The 21,365-nt window shown below is 41.8% G+C and overlaps 1 protein-coding gene across 7 annotated transcripts in view; it reads left to right on the forward strand.

The window, feature by feature from the left end:
- GPM6A (glycoprotein M6A) overlaps positions 1-10,780 on the forward strand; it is a 419,024-nt gene extending 408,244 nt beyond the window's left edge. For all 7 annotated transcript variants that reach the window (XM_019481375.2, XM_014600918.3, XM_019481378.2 and 4 more), the window contains one exon: positions 8,574-10,780. In XM_019481375.2, coding sequence (XP_019336920.1) covers positions 8,574-8,726 — 153 coding nt within the window. In that variant the 3' untranslated portion in view covers positions 8,727-10,780. The remainder of the gene's footprint in view (positions 1-8,573) is intronic.
- The last annotated feature ends 10,585 nt before the right edge of the window (positions 10,781-21,365 follow it).

Here is a 21,365-nt window from a genome sequence, read left to right on the forward strand (position 1 = left end):
GTTCATAACAGTAAAGTCAGTTATTTTTTTAAGAACACACATAGTTTTGGCCTTTTTTTGTCTATTGTACTATAACATGCTCTTAGATATATAAGATATCTGCAAGAGCTAAATTACTTCCTTGGTACAAATATTTTATTTCCCTTTTAATACAGTTCCTGAAAAAGGACATGAGGATTTTTAAGGGATTTTTGTTTTGACTTGTTTTATTTTTTGTAGGTGCTGTTTTGGCTTGATCACACAATTGTCAATCTTATACAACAGAAAAGATTTGTCTCAAACGACTAAATGCATCCATATCCAAGCTGCTTCTAATCATTTTATCTCCTACAATAACATTTAGGAGAATAGGGCGAGAAAATACTTTAAAAAAGACATAAACACATCTGAAATAAATTTAACAGTCATTTGACCCTAGGACATTTTTTCTTCCAAGTTCCTAGAATGTTAGGTTTAGATTTAGAGCCTTGTGTTAATGATAAAATACCTAATGTTTATATATACAATATGTTTATTAAAAATTACTGCACATGGATCTACTTTTAAGTGATGGCTTTCAAAAATAATATGCCTTGATACATTAAAAATGTATCAAGGCATCTCCATCCCCACCTTTAAAAAAGGGAGGAGGGAGGACCCAGGCAACTATAGGCCCGTCAGTCTTACCTCAATCCTGGGGAAACTCTTTGAGAAGATCATCAAGGAGCACATCTGTGATAGGCCGGCATCGGGGATGATGCTCAAGGGCAACCAGCACGGTTTCATTAGGGGCAGGCCATGTTAGACCAACCTGATTGCCTTTTGCGATCAGGTCACAAAAGCATTGGATGCAGGTGTCGCCGTGGATGTAGTCTTTCTGGACTTCAGCAAGGCCTTTGACACTGTCGACCACCCCATCCTCATTAAAAAACTAGGCGACTGTGGCATTGATGCCTACACAGTCAGATGGATTGCTAATTGGCTGAAGGGTCATACTCAGAGGGTAGTGGTGGATGGATCATATTCGACCTGAGGGGAAGTGGGCAGCGGGGTCCCCCAGGGCTCGGTCCTTGGGCCCGCGCTGTTCAATTTCTTTATCAGCGATTTGGACGATGGGGCGAAAAGCAACCTGTTTAAATTTGCTGATGATACCAAAATTTGGTGTGAGGTGGGCATGCTAGTAGGAAGGGACAGACTGCAGCAAGACCTGGATAGGTTGCAGGGGTGGGCTAACAAAAACAGTATGGGTTTCAATACGGACAAGTGCAGGGTGCTGCACTTGGGCAGTAGTAACCAGCAGCACACTTATAAGATGGGAAACTCCCTTCTAGAGAGCACGGAGACAGAAAAGGATCTTGGAGTCATTATTGACTCCAAGATGAACATGGGCCGACAATGCGAGGTCACGGTCGGCAGGGCTCCACGGGTGCATCAGAAGCAGGGCCAAGGAGGTGATCCTCTCCCTTTACGTGACACTGGTCAGGCCACAGCTGGAGTACTGTGTCCAGTTCTGGGCACCCCACTTCATGAGGGATGTGGACAACATTGGGAGGGTCCAGAGGAGGGCCACACGCATGATCCGGGGACAGCAGGGCAGAACCTACAATGAGAGGCTACAGGACCTGAACCTGTTCAGCCTTCACAAGAGAAGGCTGAGGGGGGACCTTGTGACCGTCTATAAGCTCACTAGGGGGGACCAGAAGGGTTTGGGGGAGACCTTGTTTTCCCTACCGCCCCCCAGGTAACAAGGAATAATGGCCACAAGTTGTTGGAGAGTAGGTTTAGATTAGACATCTGTAAGATCTACTTCACAGTTAGGGCGGCTAGGATCTGGAACCAACTTCCAAGGGAAGTAGTGCTGGCTCCTACCCTGGGGATCTTTAAGAAGCGGCTTGATGCCTATTTGACTGGGGTCATTTAAGGCCAGTTTTCCTCCTGCCCAGGCAGGGGGTCAGACTTGAAGATCTACAAAGTCCCTTCCGACCCTACTTCTATGGTTATTCTATTTAGAAGAAAACTGTGTTAGCTGTGAATTCTCTTTTTTGGGTTGCAGCACAGTCACAAATGGATTCCTCATGCACTAGAAAGCTTTTTGTACCTGCTCTCAGGGAATATGCACATGAAGCATTTAGTTAGGGTGCTAAATCACCCTGAACTTTAACTGATGTTTCTTAGAATTTTTCAGTCAGGGAGTGAGTAAATAAAAGGAACTTTCCCAGAAAATAACCCAGAATATTAGTTTTGTTGAAAAAATATTGTGTCATACTAGAAACAAAGAGTATTAACAGGTTCCACTATAAATATAAGCACAAGTTTATGTTTCTCTCAACACCGAGCAGTAATGATGAGGTAGGTAAGAATCCCCAAACAGGATATTTGCTACGAAGCAGAATTGCAATATATGCAATTCCCTTTCTTTCTTAGAGAGGAAGTGCTTATGGGTTGTATTAAAAAAAAAAAAAAGGAAAAATATAGAAGCTGGTCTAATGTCAACAAGAAAAAATATTTTTTCTTGTTCTTTTTTTTTCAAATATGATGCTAGGTGAATATAGCAGCGTTGTAAAAAACAGCCTTATTTTATTTTGCCATCTCAAGTCTATCAGGTATACATAGGAGGTTAAAAAGAAAAGCAAATCAGGTTTTTAGGTGGCCAAAATAATTTGGTCTCCCTCATTTTTTACTTTAGGGCATTTGTAGATGACACACAGGTTTAATTCTCCGTAAATTGAAGCAGTGTTTTTTTTAAAAACCACTGTTTCAATTTAGGATGAAGTAAACCCCCGTGTTGTGTATACCTATTTCAGAGCCCGATCCTTACCTGCCTCTCCAGTAGTGGAGAGGAGAGAGTGAGCTCCTGGCAGACAAAGCAGTCCCTGAGCTGGGGAGCGGGGGGCTGGTGCTTTCTTCCGCAGCAATAGCCTCCCACCCCCCAGGCGGCACACTTGGCTTGAGCAATCCTGAGGGGTACCACAGCCACGGAGGGAAGCACGGGGCCCCCACACAGGTAGGCAGGCTCCAAGGGTGGCGGTGGGGGGGGACGAGACGATCAGGCTTGCTGCTTTTTTTTTCCCTTCTGTGGAGCCTGCCTTTCCAGGCTGCTGCCGGGTTGCCTGCACAGTCTACCTGCACATCCCCTGAACTGCACGGAGCCTGATGCTTCATTCCGTGGCTGTAGGGTAGGAAACTAAAACTCCTCAGAGGTGTTTTACAAATGAAACATGGAGATGGATGGACTTTGTAATAGTTTCAGTCTACTCCACATAGATACCAGAAGAACTTCTAATATTAAACATGTGGAGAAATTCCTCAATAGCATAGAAGTGAGGGGAGGAGAAGAATGTTGGCAGAATAATGATCTCATTAATAAAGAATGTTATCTCTATCTTGAAAAGAAATATTGATTAAGTTTAAATCACCACCTTATTTTTGCATAAGTTGGCATATTATGGACCAGTCATTGGTAGGGACCTGCCAAATTTGTGGCAACCCCTTTAATCTTGCAAGTTTCCCGTGCCCCCCTCCCCCTGCCAATTGGTGGAGGGCCCCGCAACTCACTCCTGATTGAGGGGCAAAATCCATGGTTTTAAATATGGTGCTGTTTTTGCCTCCCACCTAGTCAGCAGCAAGCAACAGGGCCACTGGGGCCCCTCAGCCAATCAGAAATGGGGGGACAGGTACACAGGGAAGCCTGCAAGATAAAAGGAGCTGATGAGCAGTCCATTTCTGCCATGAATTTGATAGGTCCCAAGTCACAGGGCTAGAGACAGAAGGTACACATAAACTGGTTTAAGTGATGGCCCAAACTGGTTTAAGATAACCTGGTTGAATGTAGTATTAGACTTAAATGATTTGGGTCAAACCAGTTTGTGGAACTTCTGTCCTAGGCCCCTTCCTGGTTTAAGTTAAATCACAGTTCCCCAGCATTCAAGCATGCTTTTCAGCCCTAAGCTGGGCTGTGCTCCCTGCTCCAGGCAGCAGGTTGGCCTGCCCCTGCCTCTGCTCTCTAGCCAGAGCAGAGGCAGGGGCGTAACCAGATGCCAGCCCAACATGGCCTCCTAAGGTGAAGGGGGCAGGGAGGGGTTCCCCCCATCCTCTCACCCAGGGGACCACAGCCAGGGGCTGCCTGGCCAGGGGAGAACAGCCCCACTCAGGGTCTTCCCCCCCACTTACCTGTGTGGTGCTGTCTCAGCAGCTCCCTGACAGTCTGGCTTGGCTCAGCCTGGTTGTAGGAAACCAGGAGCAAACTGGGCTGGGCTGTGGGGACAGGGCCCTTCCTAGCCAACTGAGGCTCTGTGACAGCCCAACCCAGTATGCACGGGCAGCGGCACAGAGGCAACATCACTGCAGGTGTGGGCAGGCACCTTGGCAGCTAGACTGGCCATGCAGGATGTGCCTGTGGCTGCCCGAGCTTGGCTTGGAGGTGCTGGCAGGCCCAGAGCCTGGCAGCCACATGCTATGTAGGGGCTCATGTGCCTGCAGCCCTTGCTGTGCCTTCTGCATGTTGCTTGCTTGTTGCAGGCTCCATGCAGGGGGTGTGGAAGTTGTGGGCACACAAGCCCCTGTGGCAGGCATCTGCCAGGCTCCGGGCTCACTGGCACCTCTGTGCCCACCAGCAGGGCCCTTCCCAGCTGGCTGTGGCTCCGTGACATTCCAGCCCACCCTAGGCACAGGGAGCAAGGAGCAATCTCATTGCACAGCTCCTGCAGCCCCAGCCCAAGCCACAGCCAGCTGGGAAGTGCCCCGCTCCTATGGCCCAGCCTGGGCCAGCCCCTCCATGCCTACCGTCAGCAGCACCTGTGGACCAGCCCAGCCCAGCTCAGTCCCCCAGCACCAGCCCTAGCCTCTGGTTGGCATATGCCCATGCTCCTGCTGCTGTTGCAGTGGGGGCACGGGGGAGAGCTCTGTGCAGTGCTGCCTCAGCACCCAGGCCCCAGACTGTCAGAGGGCTCTCCCCCTTCTCCTCCTTCCTCATCTTGGCGGGGGGGGGGTTGCGGGGGGAGACTGTGTGCTGATGCTTCAGGCTGGAATCAAGGCTGGAGGAGCACAGTGCTAGGGCAGGGCAGGGAAACTGGCCGCTGTGAGGTAGTGGAGGGGGAGAAGCTGTGTTCTCAGGTCCCCACACCTGGGCTGGGCTGTGTGGTCAGGGAGCCACTGTGGCAGGCAGGGCTCTCCCCTCCTCCTCTCCCCTGCCATGGCGTGAGGGGCGAGGGTCTGACCATGCCCCTGCTCATACTCCTTGGTGCCAACCAGGGGCCAGGGTCTGGCCACACTCCCTCCCCTATCCAAAAAGCCTGGCAAGGACTATTTCCCCCCCCAGGTACACCTGGGCTGGGGTCCCTGCAGGCTGGGGTGGGGGTTTAAACCTCTCCCCAATCATACTCAGGCCTGCTGGGGCCTGGCCATGCCCTCCCCCTCTGCGCAGCTTCCCTTGGCCACTGCCGAAGGGAAGGGAGGGCTTGCTCTAGTGCCCCCCAACTTCTGGCCTGAGCCACTGCAAGCATGTGCCTACATTTCCGGAATCAAAAGTGAATGTCTGTTCACTTGCAAATTGGTTCAATCTACGTAGGTTAGACTAACCTGCAAAGATTGAATCAATTCAGACTCAGGCCTTTTGAATGTCTGTACTTAGCCTAGCTGTTCAAAATTATTCTTAAATCTGTTAGTGAAAGTTACTATTATCAAGAATAAAAGTGTGTTCCTTTTAATACACTTGCTCTTAAAAGGAACTTTCATTGACTTTGTCAGAAGAATGACATAGTGACTTTGTAATGGTGGTGTAGGGCTCTTGGGTATTCAATTCCCTTTTTAACCTGCTAGAAGAGACACTGATCTACTTTAATGATAAAGAAAGAAAGCTAGTCTTAGTCTTCTGATTGGTTTCATACTGGTGAAGAAAGATCATCAATGATTTTTGCATGGACCATATGGGCCTTTTACATGTTTACCTTTTCCAATTACTATTATTTTTGATTGGTGCCTTTCTAGAGGCTCAGAGAATTTGAGACTGTTTTTCAGATGTTCCATAGGTATTGTGTCTGATGGGACCCCATTCTGTCAAGGATAACGTTCCTATACTGAGGTGGAGTAACATGTCCTTGGTCCTACTTTGGTCCCTAGTGGACCTCTAGATTACTTTCTGTCATCTGCAGTATAGTTGCAAGTCATAATTGCCAGGGATTTATCAGAGTGATTATAATAGCAGCTCATTGTCTCTACAGGTTTTTATTTTATTATTAGAGATGCATGATGGTTTATTCAGTTCAGCTCATTTTTATTTAGTTGAATGACAAAGAGATCCACCCTCAGTAATGTCCACTGGATCCACAACTCTCTAATCAAAGACCATTCATGATGACCTAATTGACTGTTCTGATTGTGAGCATGTCCACCTTCGATTGTTTCCAGCTGATGAACCCCAGCTTATAGTAAAGCTTATTTTTATTAGTCTTTGAGTACATTTTATTCTACTGAATTTCATCCTAGTTCTGTTACTCCAGACATCAACGTTATTCAGTTCCAGTATAATCTCCCAATTCACTTCTGTACTTTTATGCGGACAACAGTAAAGGATATTTAAACATTTGTTGTGATTAGCAATTTTCATTAGTGCTCTTGTACTCGTTGTTTCCAGGTCATCAATGAAAATATTTAATAAGATGTGTCCAAAGACCAGTTGTTTAGAAACTCCACTCATAATCTCCCTCTAACCTGATACTTCTTCAGTTAACATAATATATTATAATTTCCTTTTTAACCAGCCCTTTACCAGCTCTAGCTCATCTATTAAGTCCTATCTTCCTCAGCTGAATTAGTATTTTCCCATATGGTATTACGTCACAAAGCTTTATAGAAGTCTATATGGATTCAGTCAATTACAGTTCCTTTCTCTAGCAAATTAATTATTTCCCCAACGAAAAAGAAGAGCGTTATCTGGCTGGTCTGCCTTTGTTAAATATATGTTGTATTTTATCCCATTTTCTACTTACCTCATGTCTTTGATTATTCTTCCCTTATTTTTTTTCTAATGGCTTACCACTAGGTTTGACAAAAGGTGTTTGGATCACTTTTTTATTCTTCTTAAGTATAAGTGAACATTTATGAACGTTTGTATTCTTTTAGTCCAGATATATCATGTAAAAATCCTTCTTACTGTAATTAGGATTTTGTATGCCAGTTCTTTCACAATTCTAGAATAATGAGGTTCTCTCAAAATAATCATATTAATCTATTTTTGTTTTGTATCGACTTTGGATGTGGTGATTTTCATTTTATACATTCATTTTAAAAACTCTTCTTACCTTGTTCCTTCCCTCTTGACTCCCAACATTTGCCATCATTATTCTTATTGAAAACTGAGGCAAAGATTTTGGTACATTTTTAATTTCAGTCTCAATTCAGATTTTTAATCTCAATCTCATCCTCACTGAAGAGTAACTCTACTTGTTCTCTCCTAGTTCTCTTACTTATGACTGAAAAAACTTTAATATTTGTATTAAATATCTTTTGCAACATCTAAATTACTTGACTTTTGGAACGTCTCACTTTATTTCTATGCATCAAAAAATGGGCCAATGACTCCCTCCCCTCGCTTTTTTTTTTGTTTGGTGCATGCCCTCTGCTTATTCCTAATGACCTAGTATCCTTTCTGAGCTGCCCATTTACTTCATTAAATCTTGACACTTTCTGTACAAGTATAGATACATTCCAGACAGTTTTCATACTTATGCATGAATAATTGACTTTCTAGTGAAATGTACATTTAAAAAATGAAAATGTTTGTTTGGGGTTATTTGGAGGGGTTGGGGTGGACAAGGTGAGTTGATGGAAACAATGCTGTTCCACTTTAAAGGAAACATTTTGTTTGGTCTGAAACAAACAAGCATGCAAAAAAAAACACCTTTCAATTTTGACCACATTTACCATTTTTATAAATAAAAGCAAAAGGAATTTGAAAGGCTAGATTCTTGATGGGAATTATGTACCACGTACAAAACTAGGGAGGAAGGCGGAGAGAGTGGCTTCCTTCGATTGCCTCCTTTTCTACCTGCTCTTTGTGAATGGTGCCCAAGTCCTCTTGTAAATCTGATATGAATTGTTGCCACATTTCATTTCATTTAGGCACTTCCAAAGTTTTATTGTCTTTTCCATTCTTTTCATCCAAATTAGTTAGTTTTGTGACAAATGTTGAAAATATCAGAATGAGACATTTTTTTGAAATCTAATGCTAAGGGCCTGACAGATCTAGAACACACTATCCCAATTTAACAAGTGCTGAAAGCAAATGCTGGTGCCCTTCTGTTATATATCTCTTCCCCACCCCTCCCCCAGCTGCTAGCAAATATCAGAATAAAGAGGCATGGATATTTCTGTGACATGCTTATCCTCAGCTGCAATTTGTGTCTTTGTAGCCACTACCATCAAAGGCAGGAGTGCACAGAACAGCAAATATGAGCATTACCCTGTCATTCTATATAGATCCCTTATTTTCTGTCCTCAGTGCATTTTGCTTCCACCCAGAAACCTGTCCTTTTCAGATGTGAACATGTTCTGCTTGTGTGCAGTTGGTCCCTAACTCCATATTACTTCTCTTCCAGGTTCACTATCTCATGGTTTTGTCTGCTAATTGGGCCTACGTGAAAGATGCTTGCAGAATGCAAAAATATGAGGATATTAAGTCAAAGGAAGAACAAGAGCTTCATGACATTCATTCTACCCGTTCTAAAGAGAGGCTCAATGCATACACATAAGAAAAACCTTGTCTAACTTGCTAACATTTGAATGCTTTGCTGTTTAACTAAAGGCCATCCGACCATTTTAAAAACAAAGTGAAAGTGCTTCTCACAAAAGATAGCCAGGGTGACTTATAAGCCACCCATGTACAATTCTTGGTTGTCAAGCACTTAATTTCCTAATTAGTTATAGTTTGTGTGACCATTCTTTACTACAAAGCTCCTAAACAGCCTTTCCTGAATGCTCTTAAGCTAATTAGTTCTGTTAGATCAAGGATACTAACTATTGTCAAATACGGAGATGTGTTTGATTTTTTTAATCACTTTGTATGTGTTATGCATAACACCTTTTGCATTGTTTCTTATATGTTTTTGAAAGGAAAAATAGCTTTTTATACTTTTTAGTTTTAAGTTCAATAACTAACTACAGGTATACTTCAAAGGGACCATTGTACAGTATGTACAATATATAGAGAAGACACTCTGATGACTTTCCTTCATATTTGGATATCTTACCTGATGGACCGGTAACAACCTTGACTGCAGGTCCTAGAATATTTTAAACAATCAAAGGTGCAATTTCTAAATTTGTAATAGTAGGTAAAAAAATTTAAAAAACATAAAAGTGCTTCTTAACTTTGTTAACATTGTATTATTCTTGATGTTCTTAAAGAATATTCTCTCTCAAAGTTTTATTGGTGATTATTCCTGTTTATATTGTGAGCATGCAGCCCGTGGTGTTAATGATGCATGGCTATTTGCCTGTTTAAAGGACATGATACCACGGTTATCTTTAAAGAGTTTCAGTATATAGACAAATGTTAACTAAGTGATATAGCTATGCGTAGGTTTGTGCAGAATGATCTCTTTGTAATTCAACAATGGTTATGCTGAATTGGAGCTGTTCATGTGCTGATGTGAGCAATTACTGTTTAGCTACATTTATGAAAGTGATATATCAAAAATACAGCAACCTTACAAGTCAGAAGTCTTTTTTACCTGCTTTAAAAATTTTAATGGATTGCACCTGCCTGGACTATAATATACTGTATGTGATATATTCAAGGATACTTCCATAAATGTAATAGCTTGGCTTATGGCTTTACTACACATACTGGTTTACCTGTATTATGTTAAAGTGAGGTAAAAGGCCACTACAGATCTTATTGTTTGAAAGTGTAGTAATATATTTGAATCTTTATTTTGACTAGGAAAATGTTATCAGAAAGGTAAGTCATGTTATTTTGAAGAAAGTACCTGTATCAAAAGAACAAAAAACGAAGAAAAAAATGTACAAAAAGAAAAAAAATAGCAATCAGTATTATTGGACCAAATTTGGTGTCTTTTTTTTATTTTTATTTTTTGCCTATTTCTAATGCTACAAGAATGCTGTAAAGTGTCTTTTAAAGTGATGTAGCCTGACAAGACATTTTTGTCAGTGTTAAAAATCCTAGGTAGTTTTGTGCACTTAATGGACCATTGTGAATTCTCTCTCAGTGTAAGTGCATTTCTAATAAAGGTTACTGAGTAAAACTCTTATTTGTACTATTACTAGTCATGCATCATCAGTAATTTTTAACAATTCTTGTAGTAAGTAGAAGGTAATTCAATAGTTATTTGTGGCATGGTTATGCATTAAGTAGCATTAGTTGATTAATTTGGGGGGTTTTGTTTGCGATTTGGTTTATTTTGTCTGTTTCGCTTTTTTTTTTTCTTAGATTGTCTTACTGGGTCAACAGTTTTCTGATATGTGCAGTACCAATATTACAGTTCTGCAAAAAGTATTATAAACCTTCTTTGAATTCTATATTGTAGTGTTTCAGTTTTGTGTCTTAAACAGTTTGTGCTGATTTTTAAAACTATGTCTTTTAAACTCATGTAATGATGTTGATGCTTTCGGCTTTTCTCTGGTATTAGAGTTTGTATTTTCACAAAGAATGCTTTGTAGCAGGCATTACAATTAATCTGTTTTGTACATAAATGTGCCAACAGCTTGATGGTGGCGTTTTTGAAATGTAGAACAAAGTGCTTGCAAAAATGTAATAAATACACTTGTGTACTTTGTGTATGTATTAGTTGTTCTTGTTGTGTTTTTTTCTCTGGGTATACTGTATAAATTATTGAAATTGGAGATGGAAGAAACTTGGTAGATGTACTCTTCTCAGCCTGCCACTAGAAGAACATTTTTAATAGTGTATTTTTAACTTGGCTTTGTACATCCTGTTTCACATATCCTAGGCAATGATTCTCTTAGCTGAAAATATGACATCAAGTTTAATCAAAAGTATCAAAAGGGAGTTAGAATAAGACAGAGCTATTATGTTAGTATTGTTCAAATATAAAATATGTCCAGGTTAACCTTGTGATTTACAAAAGTCTTAATTTAGTAGAATAAAGAAATTAAGGCAAATTTCCTATATCCCTGCCTGGGAGAATCCTACTTGTGGATTAAAATTTGCGAACCTCTGTACTAATGTATGTACAGCCTATTGGGTTTGAATGTTAAAGTAGAACTGCCTCATCTAATTCACAATCAATAAAGATAACCAATTAAAGTATCCATTGATAACATGAATTTCTTACTCGGCATTTCTTTGATGTTTTACTATAATATTTTCTATGTTCATGATCAATTTAGAGGACATCATGGCAAGCAGGAGGAATATAGGATGCAGCTGAGCATCAGGAACTCGAGACAAAGGAGTTAGTGCTTCCTACACCCCATCAAGCATAAGTGAATAACTTTTAGGTCGGTAATTATTTAATTAACCCTGACTTTTCCTCATTATGCAGTAGATGCTCTAAAGTGATGTGTCTATGTATTGATTCCATAGCATTGATTTCTATAGACACTTCTCTGCTTAATCTTAAAATGTGATAAATCAGCCTTCTGAGGAACTGGATTACCAATATTAATAGCTTTATTTAAAGCAACTTAATGTTGCTATATACAACAACTTGATTGTCACTAGGTGTATGAAATCCAAGAAGAGGCATTTGACATGATATGGCCAAACTGGGCTACACTTAGAAACACTGATTGCATCAATTAGCAGTGCAGAACACCATACTGCCTATAATGTAATCTGCTTTCAAAAGAAGGGGCTGCATCCATTCAAAGAAATCTTTTAAAATAATTTATGTATACTTCATAATAAATATTTTTGAATGTCTCTTCTTTTGTTCCGAATTACTTTCAATGGCTATACAAAGTAAATTATTGCAGGAACAGCATTTAACAGCTAAAATGGATTCATATAGCAGAAATATACTTGATTACCTATACTTTATATGCTTTGACAATGCTGATCTTTTGCAATCACTATAAAAAAGTTTCAGGGCGTAGTGTATGCCCTGAATTAATTTGTTTAAAAATACCGGTGAGAAAGATATGTAATATGAATAAGACACAAGGTACTGAATTAAAACAAAATCAAGTCTGAGTTGAAGAGAAGTGAACATTTTTCCAGGTTATTTTATACAATAATAAAGCTCATTCATTATTTTGCTTCGGCATTTCACATAGGAATAGGAAAATCCCTTTAACCTAATGGAAAATCCATTGATTAAAACATTGATCGAATATGACTATGGTTAACATTCAGTTGATGTAGTTACAGTATGTCCTTGGGACAAGGAATTTCTGTACAGCACATGCTATAGTAACTAATTCTTATATGGGGTTTTTCATCTTTAGATCCACACAGCATTTTACACATACTCAGCATTGTATTACAATGTATGTACATGAATATACTTTTCAGCATGAATATTTTTTTCAGTTGACCTCACTGCCACCATCCACATTGTGGCAGGTACCTTATGTCACTGCTGTCCAGGGTATGCATGCCCTGCTATGCCTGCTATGCATATGCACAGCAGGGCTTGACCTGGAGAAGGTTGAGGTTGGAGATCTTTCCACTCTGTGCAGTAGGCAGCAGCCAATTTCCTCCCAGTGTAACTTCTCCTTTTTGCAATGTAGTCCTCTCTAGCCAGCTAGCCTAGACCTGAGTTCATATACATTCTGGTCCCTCTATAGGTTTGTAACACCTGCTTGGAAGAGAATTAAAACACATAATAAAAAATGTTTGACTAACCTAAAAAGAGAAACATGAAAATTTTCAGTAATACATTTGTTTTATTATTAAGTTTTACTAAAAATTATGACTACTTCTGTCTATCAAATGCTTAGCTATCTAGACCTAAAAAAAAAAAGTTGGGAACATACTGACAGCCTCAATTCTTTGCTTTATCAACTTATTTCTGAACCTTAATATTAGTTGAATATAGCTGCTGCTGTGCATGTTAATATAAATGTAAATAAAAGGCACCTGGTTGTTGAAGCAGTGTTTTTTTATGTCCTCCAAACAACTTGAAGAAAATATTAAGTACTAGAGTATGACATATGGCGAAATTAAGAATTAATTGATGTTTATAAAGATATTGCTGAGTAGTTCCTTTTGCATTTCATCTTAGCATTCCAAATACAGTTCTTTTCCTTTTAACTCATCTTCACTCCCATGCTGCAGCTTTTTGAAAGTTGTTAGGAGCTCCTTTCATTTTCTTATTCCTCCCTTGATGGTTCCCTTCATCATGATTCCCTTCCCTGAACTTGAGAATTACTACACATGGTTTCTACCTTCTGAGAGTCAGTCAGCTCTGCTCCAGTTGTAACAGATGATGACTTGAATAAAGTTAACTGACTCTAAGGAAGCTGGAAGCCATATCCAGTAACTTTCTTCCACAGTCACTTATCAAGCTTGTTTGGACATGTTCTCAGCCTCATTACCCAAGTCTGAGGAATAATCTGATAATATTAACTTTGGTACCCTGTGAAGTCTGCTCATTAAGGGAAGCAGTCATAACATTTTTGTATTCTCTTTTATAAAAACAGCCAATAAAAGTCAATGCATAAAACATGGAAAACCTGGGAAGGCCAAGTTTACATGCAAGCAATGAGAAGTTAAATTAAATCTTATGTAGCATTTGCAATTTTTGTGATGTATCTCAATTGTGCAAATGATGTACTATATTAAACTTGATTTGGGCTTCCTTATTTTTAAAGAAACATTCAAACTTGTTCTTCCTTTTCCTTCACGTCAGCTAATTGCACAGGTGGCCACTATAGTTTTGAACAAAACATTTTTTTACAACTGAAACATGAGGCAGAGGGAAAGGATCCAATGATCAAAATAAGCAGCCTTATCATAGCCAGGAGGCAGAGCCATATCTAAACGTTTTTTAAAAATCTAAGAATTGGATCGTATAGTAAGATGTACATAAGTGAGATCAAACTGTGAAACCTAAATATGAAAAAGAATGTCCTTATTTTAAACAGTCAATATTCTTTTACTATATTCAGCACTAACAGAAATTGGGGGGGGGGTTGATATTTTCTGGAGAATATGCTATATTTCTGCACTTTTACATTCAAAGATACACATTTAGATATCATTTTATACTGCATTTCAGGTAAGAATGCAAGAGATGCTGAACCAATAGAAGTCTGTAGAAATTAGAAGTCTGTAAGAGTTACAGTAAAAGCTCATGTGATTTTACAGAAAGTGATGTCCTGTTACAGCAGGGATCAGCATTCATCACCGTTACCCCTTCTCTTAAAAGTTCTTTTTCTAAATAGGCTACCTTTTGATTCTGCCTTTGTCCCGTGTTCCATAGCACGGACCATAGCCAGCATGTGGTCTGCTAGCTAATACACAGACACCTCCTCAGCAAGGCAGAGGGGAGGGGGGAATTCCTGCTTAGCAGGGAGTTGGGAGAGGGGCAGGGGTAGAAGCAGCCTGCAGTCTCTGCTGGAGCTCCAGCTAGGGAGCAGAGGGGAGAGGCCAGCCCTGCTGTGGAGCAGAGAGCTCTGCCCAGCCCAGAGAGCATGCCGGGATGCTGGGGATGTCTGGTATATTTTAAACCAGCAAGGGGGCTGGGACAGACATTGCACATACCATTTTGAGTCAAATCAGTTAAGTCTGATACTATATTCAACCAGATTTATATCAAACCAGTTTCAGCTATTCTCAAACTGGTTTATGTGCACTGAACATCTGTTCTGTTACAGGGTTAAACCAGTTTCTGATCCTTTAAACCGGTTTATGTATAATGTCTGCCCCTAGCCCTAGAGAGCAAATGCTTGGTGTCTAGGCTGAGACCTCTGAAACAAGGTACAATTTACATCCCAAAATATTTGACCACTTTAGTTCCAAGACTGTACTCTATATAAATAAAGACTAAAAGCAGAATTTTATTTTACCTGATGTGCCCAAAAGACACTTGTCCAGCTGCATAACTACTGTTTTCAGCACTTATGAGCAATTCCACATGCAGTGTAGTCTTACAAGTATCCACATAGCTACTGAGAATGCCTGTTATGTGTTCCAGTTGGGCAGGTATGCAGTTCCATATGTATATACATGGGTGCGCATAAGTCCAAAAATTATAGCCAGGCAAAACCCCATGACTAGTCTCATGGTTACATTGCTCACTTAGGAAGTGGGAGAGTCAAGTTTTAGGGTCACTTTACCCACAAAAATTTTAAATCTATATCTCCTGCTTCCAAGCACAGTGCTCTAACTAGCAGTTGCCTGATTTGGCATTACCAGTCCCCTATGAGTAAAAATATAGATTGATCTGAAAGTTCCCTCATTCTTTGTATCAAAGTACTAACATCTGGGGAAATGTGGTTAATAATTGTCTTTCTGGAGCTACTCCTACAGACTTTACTTCATAAGAGTAGTGATAATGGAATTTAACTGAAATACCACTCCAGCCATGAGAAGGTAGGAACAAACCACTCTGAAACAAGGATTTCAGGATTTCAGTAGGGAAGGATCTTAAGAGTGGGAAGCTAAGTTTCAGATACAAATTAATGTGGTTATGTTTTAATGTAATAGATATAGTTAACTATAAATCTAACTTTTGCTACATGTTCTTGGGGTAAATATCCTGGTAATAGTGAATTAGAAGGAACTGTTCTTTTAAATAAAAATATCTGCATTGATGTAAGCTAAGATTAAGCTTATACTGGCCTCCATCTAAGGCTTCCTAGCATAAAATAAGCCCCAGCAGGGGTTGGGAAGATCTCCACTCAGTGACAGGGCAACAGACTAGAACCTGTGTACAAATATAATCATCCTCTGAATGTTCCTGTTCTGTGTGTTTTTGCATTAATTATTCATTATTTGAAGTAAGCAATTAGCGTTTTGAAAATGCAAGAGTATCAAATATGTTTCTTTCACTTAGTTCTTCCACAATCAGAAATTCAGTTGGTCTAATTAAATGCATGTATGCATCATTTTAGAAAGTTGTTATTGTTTCTCGTAGGTTGGTGAATGCTAAATTTAATCTTTGCATCACCTAGGTGTTTTGGTTAGTATAAAACTGGGTGCAATAGAATAACAGTGCTGTAACAATATTGAACTGAGTTACCAGACTTGTTTTTCTCTCTCTAATTACATACTAACATGTGCTGCAAAGAGCCTGTGGAGTAATGTGCTGTTATAACAACCTCCTTGTAAAGTTCAAGTCATCTATTCCCTGATCTGCTCATCAACGAGGTTGTTCTCAGTGAGATAAACATACATTAGTGAAATGATCTAAAAAAGGAATAACAATACGGAATCCACAATGTTTCTGTCTCTGGGATGTGACCCACCCTGTCTTCCAATAGCAGCAGGAACATACTATGAAAACAATCCTGTAGGTGAAATGTATGCTCTTAATTCCTGCCTTCTTTCCTCATTGTATATGCTCACCATTAAAAAAAATATATAGCAAAATAAATTTGTCCACACAATGTCTTGTTTTATGGTCCTTAATAACAATGGGAAAATGGTTGAACAGGAAGAACTCTATATAGAAAAAATTTCAGTTTTCAGTTTGAAACTTGTAAAACACTGACATCTAGTGGGGCATGAGCATGTAAGACGTTAACAGGTACTTGAGACTTATCCAAAGTAGTATCTCAGTCTGTACCTTTGTTCTCTGTGGATGTTTAGAAATACCTCTGGGTCTATAGTTTAGACTCTTCTACAAATATCCAAACTATAGGTAAACTAGTTCCTGCAATCATGCAGTATACATTATGTCAGATTCATGGAATGAATGCTTCAGGCATTGATACCTAAGGCATGGTATTTTAGAAGGGACCTTGTGTGGTCATCTAATCCAGCCCCCTGCTCAACAAAGAGGAAAGAGATAGAAAGTTTGTCTGGGAGTTTGCTGCAGGAGGGAGCCAGGAAGGAGGGGGCTCTGTGTGTGTGTGTGTGTGTGTGTGTGTGTGTGTGTGTTTCTTTTCTCCTTTGTTTTCTATATCCTAGGGATCACTCAGGGAGCAAAGGAGGCATAAATAAAGATGGGGGCAGCAGTTGTGACCTGTGTAGGATGTGCTATGTTTGTTTTCCTCCTAGAGGGTCTGGGCCATTTCATATGTACAGAGCATTAGCTCATGTCCTTGGAAGAAAAGATTGAAGAGTTGGAAACACCAGTGTCCAGGCTGCATGCTATCAGGGAAAATGAAGTCTCCTTATATAGGAGTCATGAGAAACTGGCACTGGAGAGGACAAAGGGAAAAGAAAGAGAAGTGGCAGCAAACGACTATGAGAAGAAAGAGGGCCCCCAAAATTTAAGAGGAACAGACAGAAGACAGCAACCACGTTCAAGCACTCTCCAATGAAACAGCTGTAGAAAAGGCAGAAGTGAGGATGCCAGCAGACAACATGAAGAGGAGTCAGCAGTCTAGAGAGAAGGAAGTTTGAGGTCTCAGGCTTCAAGACTACTGCACCAAAAAGGAAGAGGAGTGTGCTGGTGGTTGGTGTCTCCCTTCTGCAGGGGGCAGAACTACTAATTGGTTGTCTAGATTTGGTGTCCTGGGAGGTGTTGTGTCTGCCTGGACCTCATGTGCAGGATGTCAAAGAAAGAATACCAGGAGTAGGAAGCACAAACAGTGTTTTCATGAGTCTTCCTTGTAGAAGGTAAGGGCCCAAGGAGAGTCCAGTTATCAAAGTAAATGCGTGATTAAGACAGTGACATTGATGTGAAGGCTTTGCATTTTTTGATGTGTTGTTCCCCCCTTGGGCATAGGGTGTAACCTCCCCCCTTCCCCCGACCAGCTTACAGTAACAAGCACAATGGTCTTCTACATGTGCACCTTGTTGGTCTGGAAGCCTTTTGGAAAAGGGGCCAGGCCTCAGTTGCTATTCAGACCCATCCTCATAAACACCTCCAGTGCTTGGAATGAAGTGCAGGCTAGAATTGGGTGCTCAGCATACCATGACAAACCTCCAAAGTGTTTTCAGCATGGCATGCTGAGACCTGAGCTTAGTGCCCCAGAGTCCTGCCACTGTTCAGATGGGCTCAGAATCCAATCTTAACTACACTTGTGTTGGGGTCAAAGAAAAAAAATCTCAGCCACCTACGAACAGGTGCTTTTGCCCAGCCAGAGGGGGCTGTGGGGAGTCCACAAATCACACCCTTCCAGCTTCCAAACATGGTGCCCAGCTTCAGACCCACCACAGTTGCAGGCTGTACAACTGTCTCTCCAAGTCCATATGTGACATAGGCCAAGGCATTGCAACCCAAATATGTAAAAGAAAGAAAAACTTGGCTATAACCAAGATAGCTCTCTTACCCAAGTACAATCAGATCTGAACTCATTGGCAACATGTAAGGGGTGCATGTGCACTCCCTGGAAATGCACTTCTGGTTTCATCGCTGGTGATTTTGGGCTCAATGATTGACTACTGGGAGACCCCCCCCCAGTTGGTGATTGGCCACTAGGGGACCCCCCCAGATTCAGGAGGCACCAATCACCCATGCTTGAATTTGCACCATTTTCCTTGCAGGCCCCATTACCAATCTAGAGCCACCAAGCAGGCAGGCTGAACAAACTTTGAACCCAGTAGGCAAGCCGCCTCACCACTGTCCCACAGCTGCAAGCCATTGGTTTCCCACCTGCTCTACCCCTGCTTGGACTGCTAGCCCAGCAGGGGAATGGGTAAGGCTTTGGGCACTGCTTGATGCCCTGGCTACTTTATGGCTAGACCCAACCAACCAATCCTCATGGACACTCCAAATGCTTGGATTGGAGCACAGACCTAACTGGTGTGCCATTGTAATGAGGCCGGAGCAGAACCCTACACTCATCAAGTCCCAATCAGAGGATTAAGGCAATTCATTCCCTGAACAAGCAAGCCCAGATCCCTGTTCCCAGTCAGAGTGAGTTGGTCAATTGGGGCAGCCAATCTCCTGAAGCCACAGGCAATAGGTCCCACTTGTTCCAGCCTTTAAAAACCAGTCCCAGCCCACAGTATCTTTGTCTGCGCAAAGGCAAAATTTCTTGCCCCAGACACTCTCTGCACTTCCTTGCTGATTTTCTGGCTATGACTCCTGGTTCCTACTTCAGCTTCTGATTCTTCTAGGACCTTGACTTCCTTTTATTCTGCTCCTTATTCTAGTTCAACGTCTGGTTCTGGCTTTTGGCTTCTGATCCTGATTAATCCTCAGTCCATCCTATTCTCCAGCTTTGGCTTTTGATGCCAGAGTGTTTTGACTCAGGCTATAGTTTCTCATTTCAGTTTTGGCACTAGACCCCTCCATACCTCTAGCTCCTGGGAAACCAAACAGACTGCATCTGTGCTTCAGGTGTCTAACCACTAGGTAATACCACCCATGGTCTGGTTCCTAATAGTTTTCATGAACCACCCTTTTGCCCCTGCATAAAGGGACCCAAGGGTTAAGATATGAAACCTACTCTGCTTTTGCAGCCCCTAAACCCCCCACCCCCAGAAGCACCTGACTCCTAGGGAGTGATTGCCCATTTTCAGCAAGAAGTTCAATAGCTGTAGGCCCTGATGTAGGGGGAAAATAGGACCTGTTAACCTGGAGAAGTCCCAGGCTGGAGCCTGGTAAGTGCTGGGCAAGACCCTCCAGAATGAGAATGAAACTCTCAGGGAGCAGCAGAACTCCCCTCTGGTGGAGGCCCCAGCTGAGCCCAAAGTCTCACTCCCAGAGAACTTCAGTGGAGATCCAGAGAAGTTCAGGGGGTTCCTGAATCAGTGCTGCCTGCTGTTTATGCTTTGCCCCCACACCTTCCCCACAGACCAGACCAAGGTGGGACTAATTTGTCTGTTTGAAGAAAGTACCCCAATTTGAGCATTCCCACTCCAATTGCCATATTTGCGGTCAGGAAGGAATTTTGCACCATAGTCAGGTCAGTACAGTCTGTGGGGGTTTTTGCCTTCCTCTTTAGTGGAGGATGTGGCCTTCTTTCTTGAATTTTAACAACATTCACAGCAGCAGAGTATTGGCCACCATTGTCCCCCTACTTTACCTGTGGCAGGTTAGGGTTTTGGCTTTGTCTGGGTTGACTGTGTAGTCTTGTTAATAGGTTAGATCAGGGGTTGTCAACTGGGTGTATGCGCAAAGGGGCTAGGAGGTACACACAGGTGGGCGGGGAAAGTGTGCCACCACCCACCACCCCATGCTAAAGCCTCTGAGTAGTAGGGCTGGAGGGGCAGGGTGCAACGTCAGTAGCTCCCCTCTGAGGGCCACACAGGCGCTGACCAACCAGCCAGATGTGAGGAGGGAAGTGGGGAAAGGGATCTCACATGAGCTACCACCAAGTGCAAGCCTCCTCCCGGCTCTGTGTCCAGCCACTGCCATCCCCCCCACTCCACACCCAGCCACCACTACCCCCTACCCCGTTCCACCTCCAGCCACTGCTACCTGCCCCCCCCCACCCCTGCTCCACCTCTGGCTGCTGCCAAATCCCCTCCCCCACTCTGCTAGAAGTGTACCCAGAAAGGGCATATTCACTCCTTAAAAAAGACTGAAAACCCCTGGGTTAGACAATGGATTTGCATAGGATGCTCTGGAAAGGGTTGACCCCTCATCCTGTGGGGTTTTGGATTAGATGATCTTTGGAGTCCCCTTTCAGCCCTATGATCCTATGATTCAAGGCAGGATCATGCCTCATTAAACCATCCCAGTCAAGTGTCTATCTAACCTGCTCTTAAAAATATCCACGGATAGAGATTTCTCAATTTATCTAAGTAGCCTATTCTAATGTTTGACCACCTTCATAGTTAGAAAATTCCTTCTAATCTCCCATCTAAATTTCCCTTGCTGCAGTTTGAGACCATTACTCCTAGTCCTGTTGATTACAGGCACTGAGAAAAGCCCATCTCCATCCTCTCTGTAACTGCCTTTCAGGTATTTGAACACTGTTATCAAATCCCTCCTCAGTCTTCTCTTCTCCAGACTGAATAAGCATAGTTCTTTCAGACTTTCCTCATAAGTCATGCTTCTTAGGCCTCCATAATTTTTGTCACTCTCTGCTGGATCCTTTCCAATCTGTCTCCAACTTTTTTGAAGTGTAGGCCCCAAACTGGACACGATATTTAATGTGGCTTCACTAGTGCTAAGAGTAGAAGGATCACTTCCTTGCATTTGCAAATGACATTCCTATTCCTACAACCCAGTATGTTTTTTTGCAACAGGAGCATATTGTTGGCTCATATTCAGCTGCTGGCCTACTGTATCTCCAATTTTCTTCTGCAGCACTGCAGCCTAGCCAATCATTCCCCAGCCTGTATTTTTGCATGTAATTATTTTGTCCAAAGTGTCAGACTTTGCATCTGTTCTTGTTGA

This window comes from Alligator mississippiensis, chromosome 2 (genome assembly GCF_030867095.1).
Source record: "Alligator mississippiensis isolate rAllMis1 chromosome 2, rAllMis1, whole genome shotgun sequence".
Lineage (NCBI taxonomy): Eukaryota > Metazoa > Chordata > Crocodylia > Alligatoridae > Alligator > Alligator mississippiensis.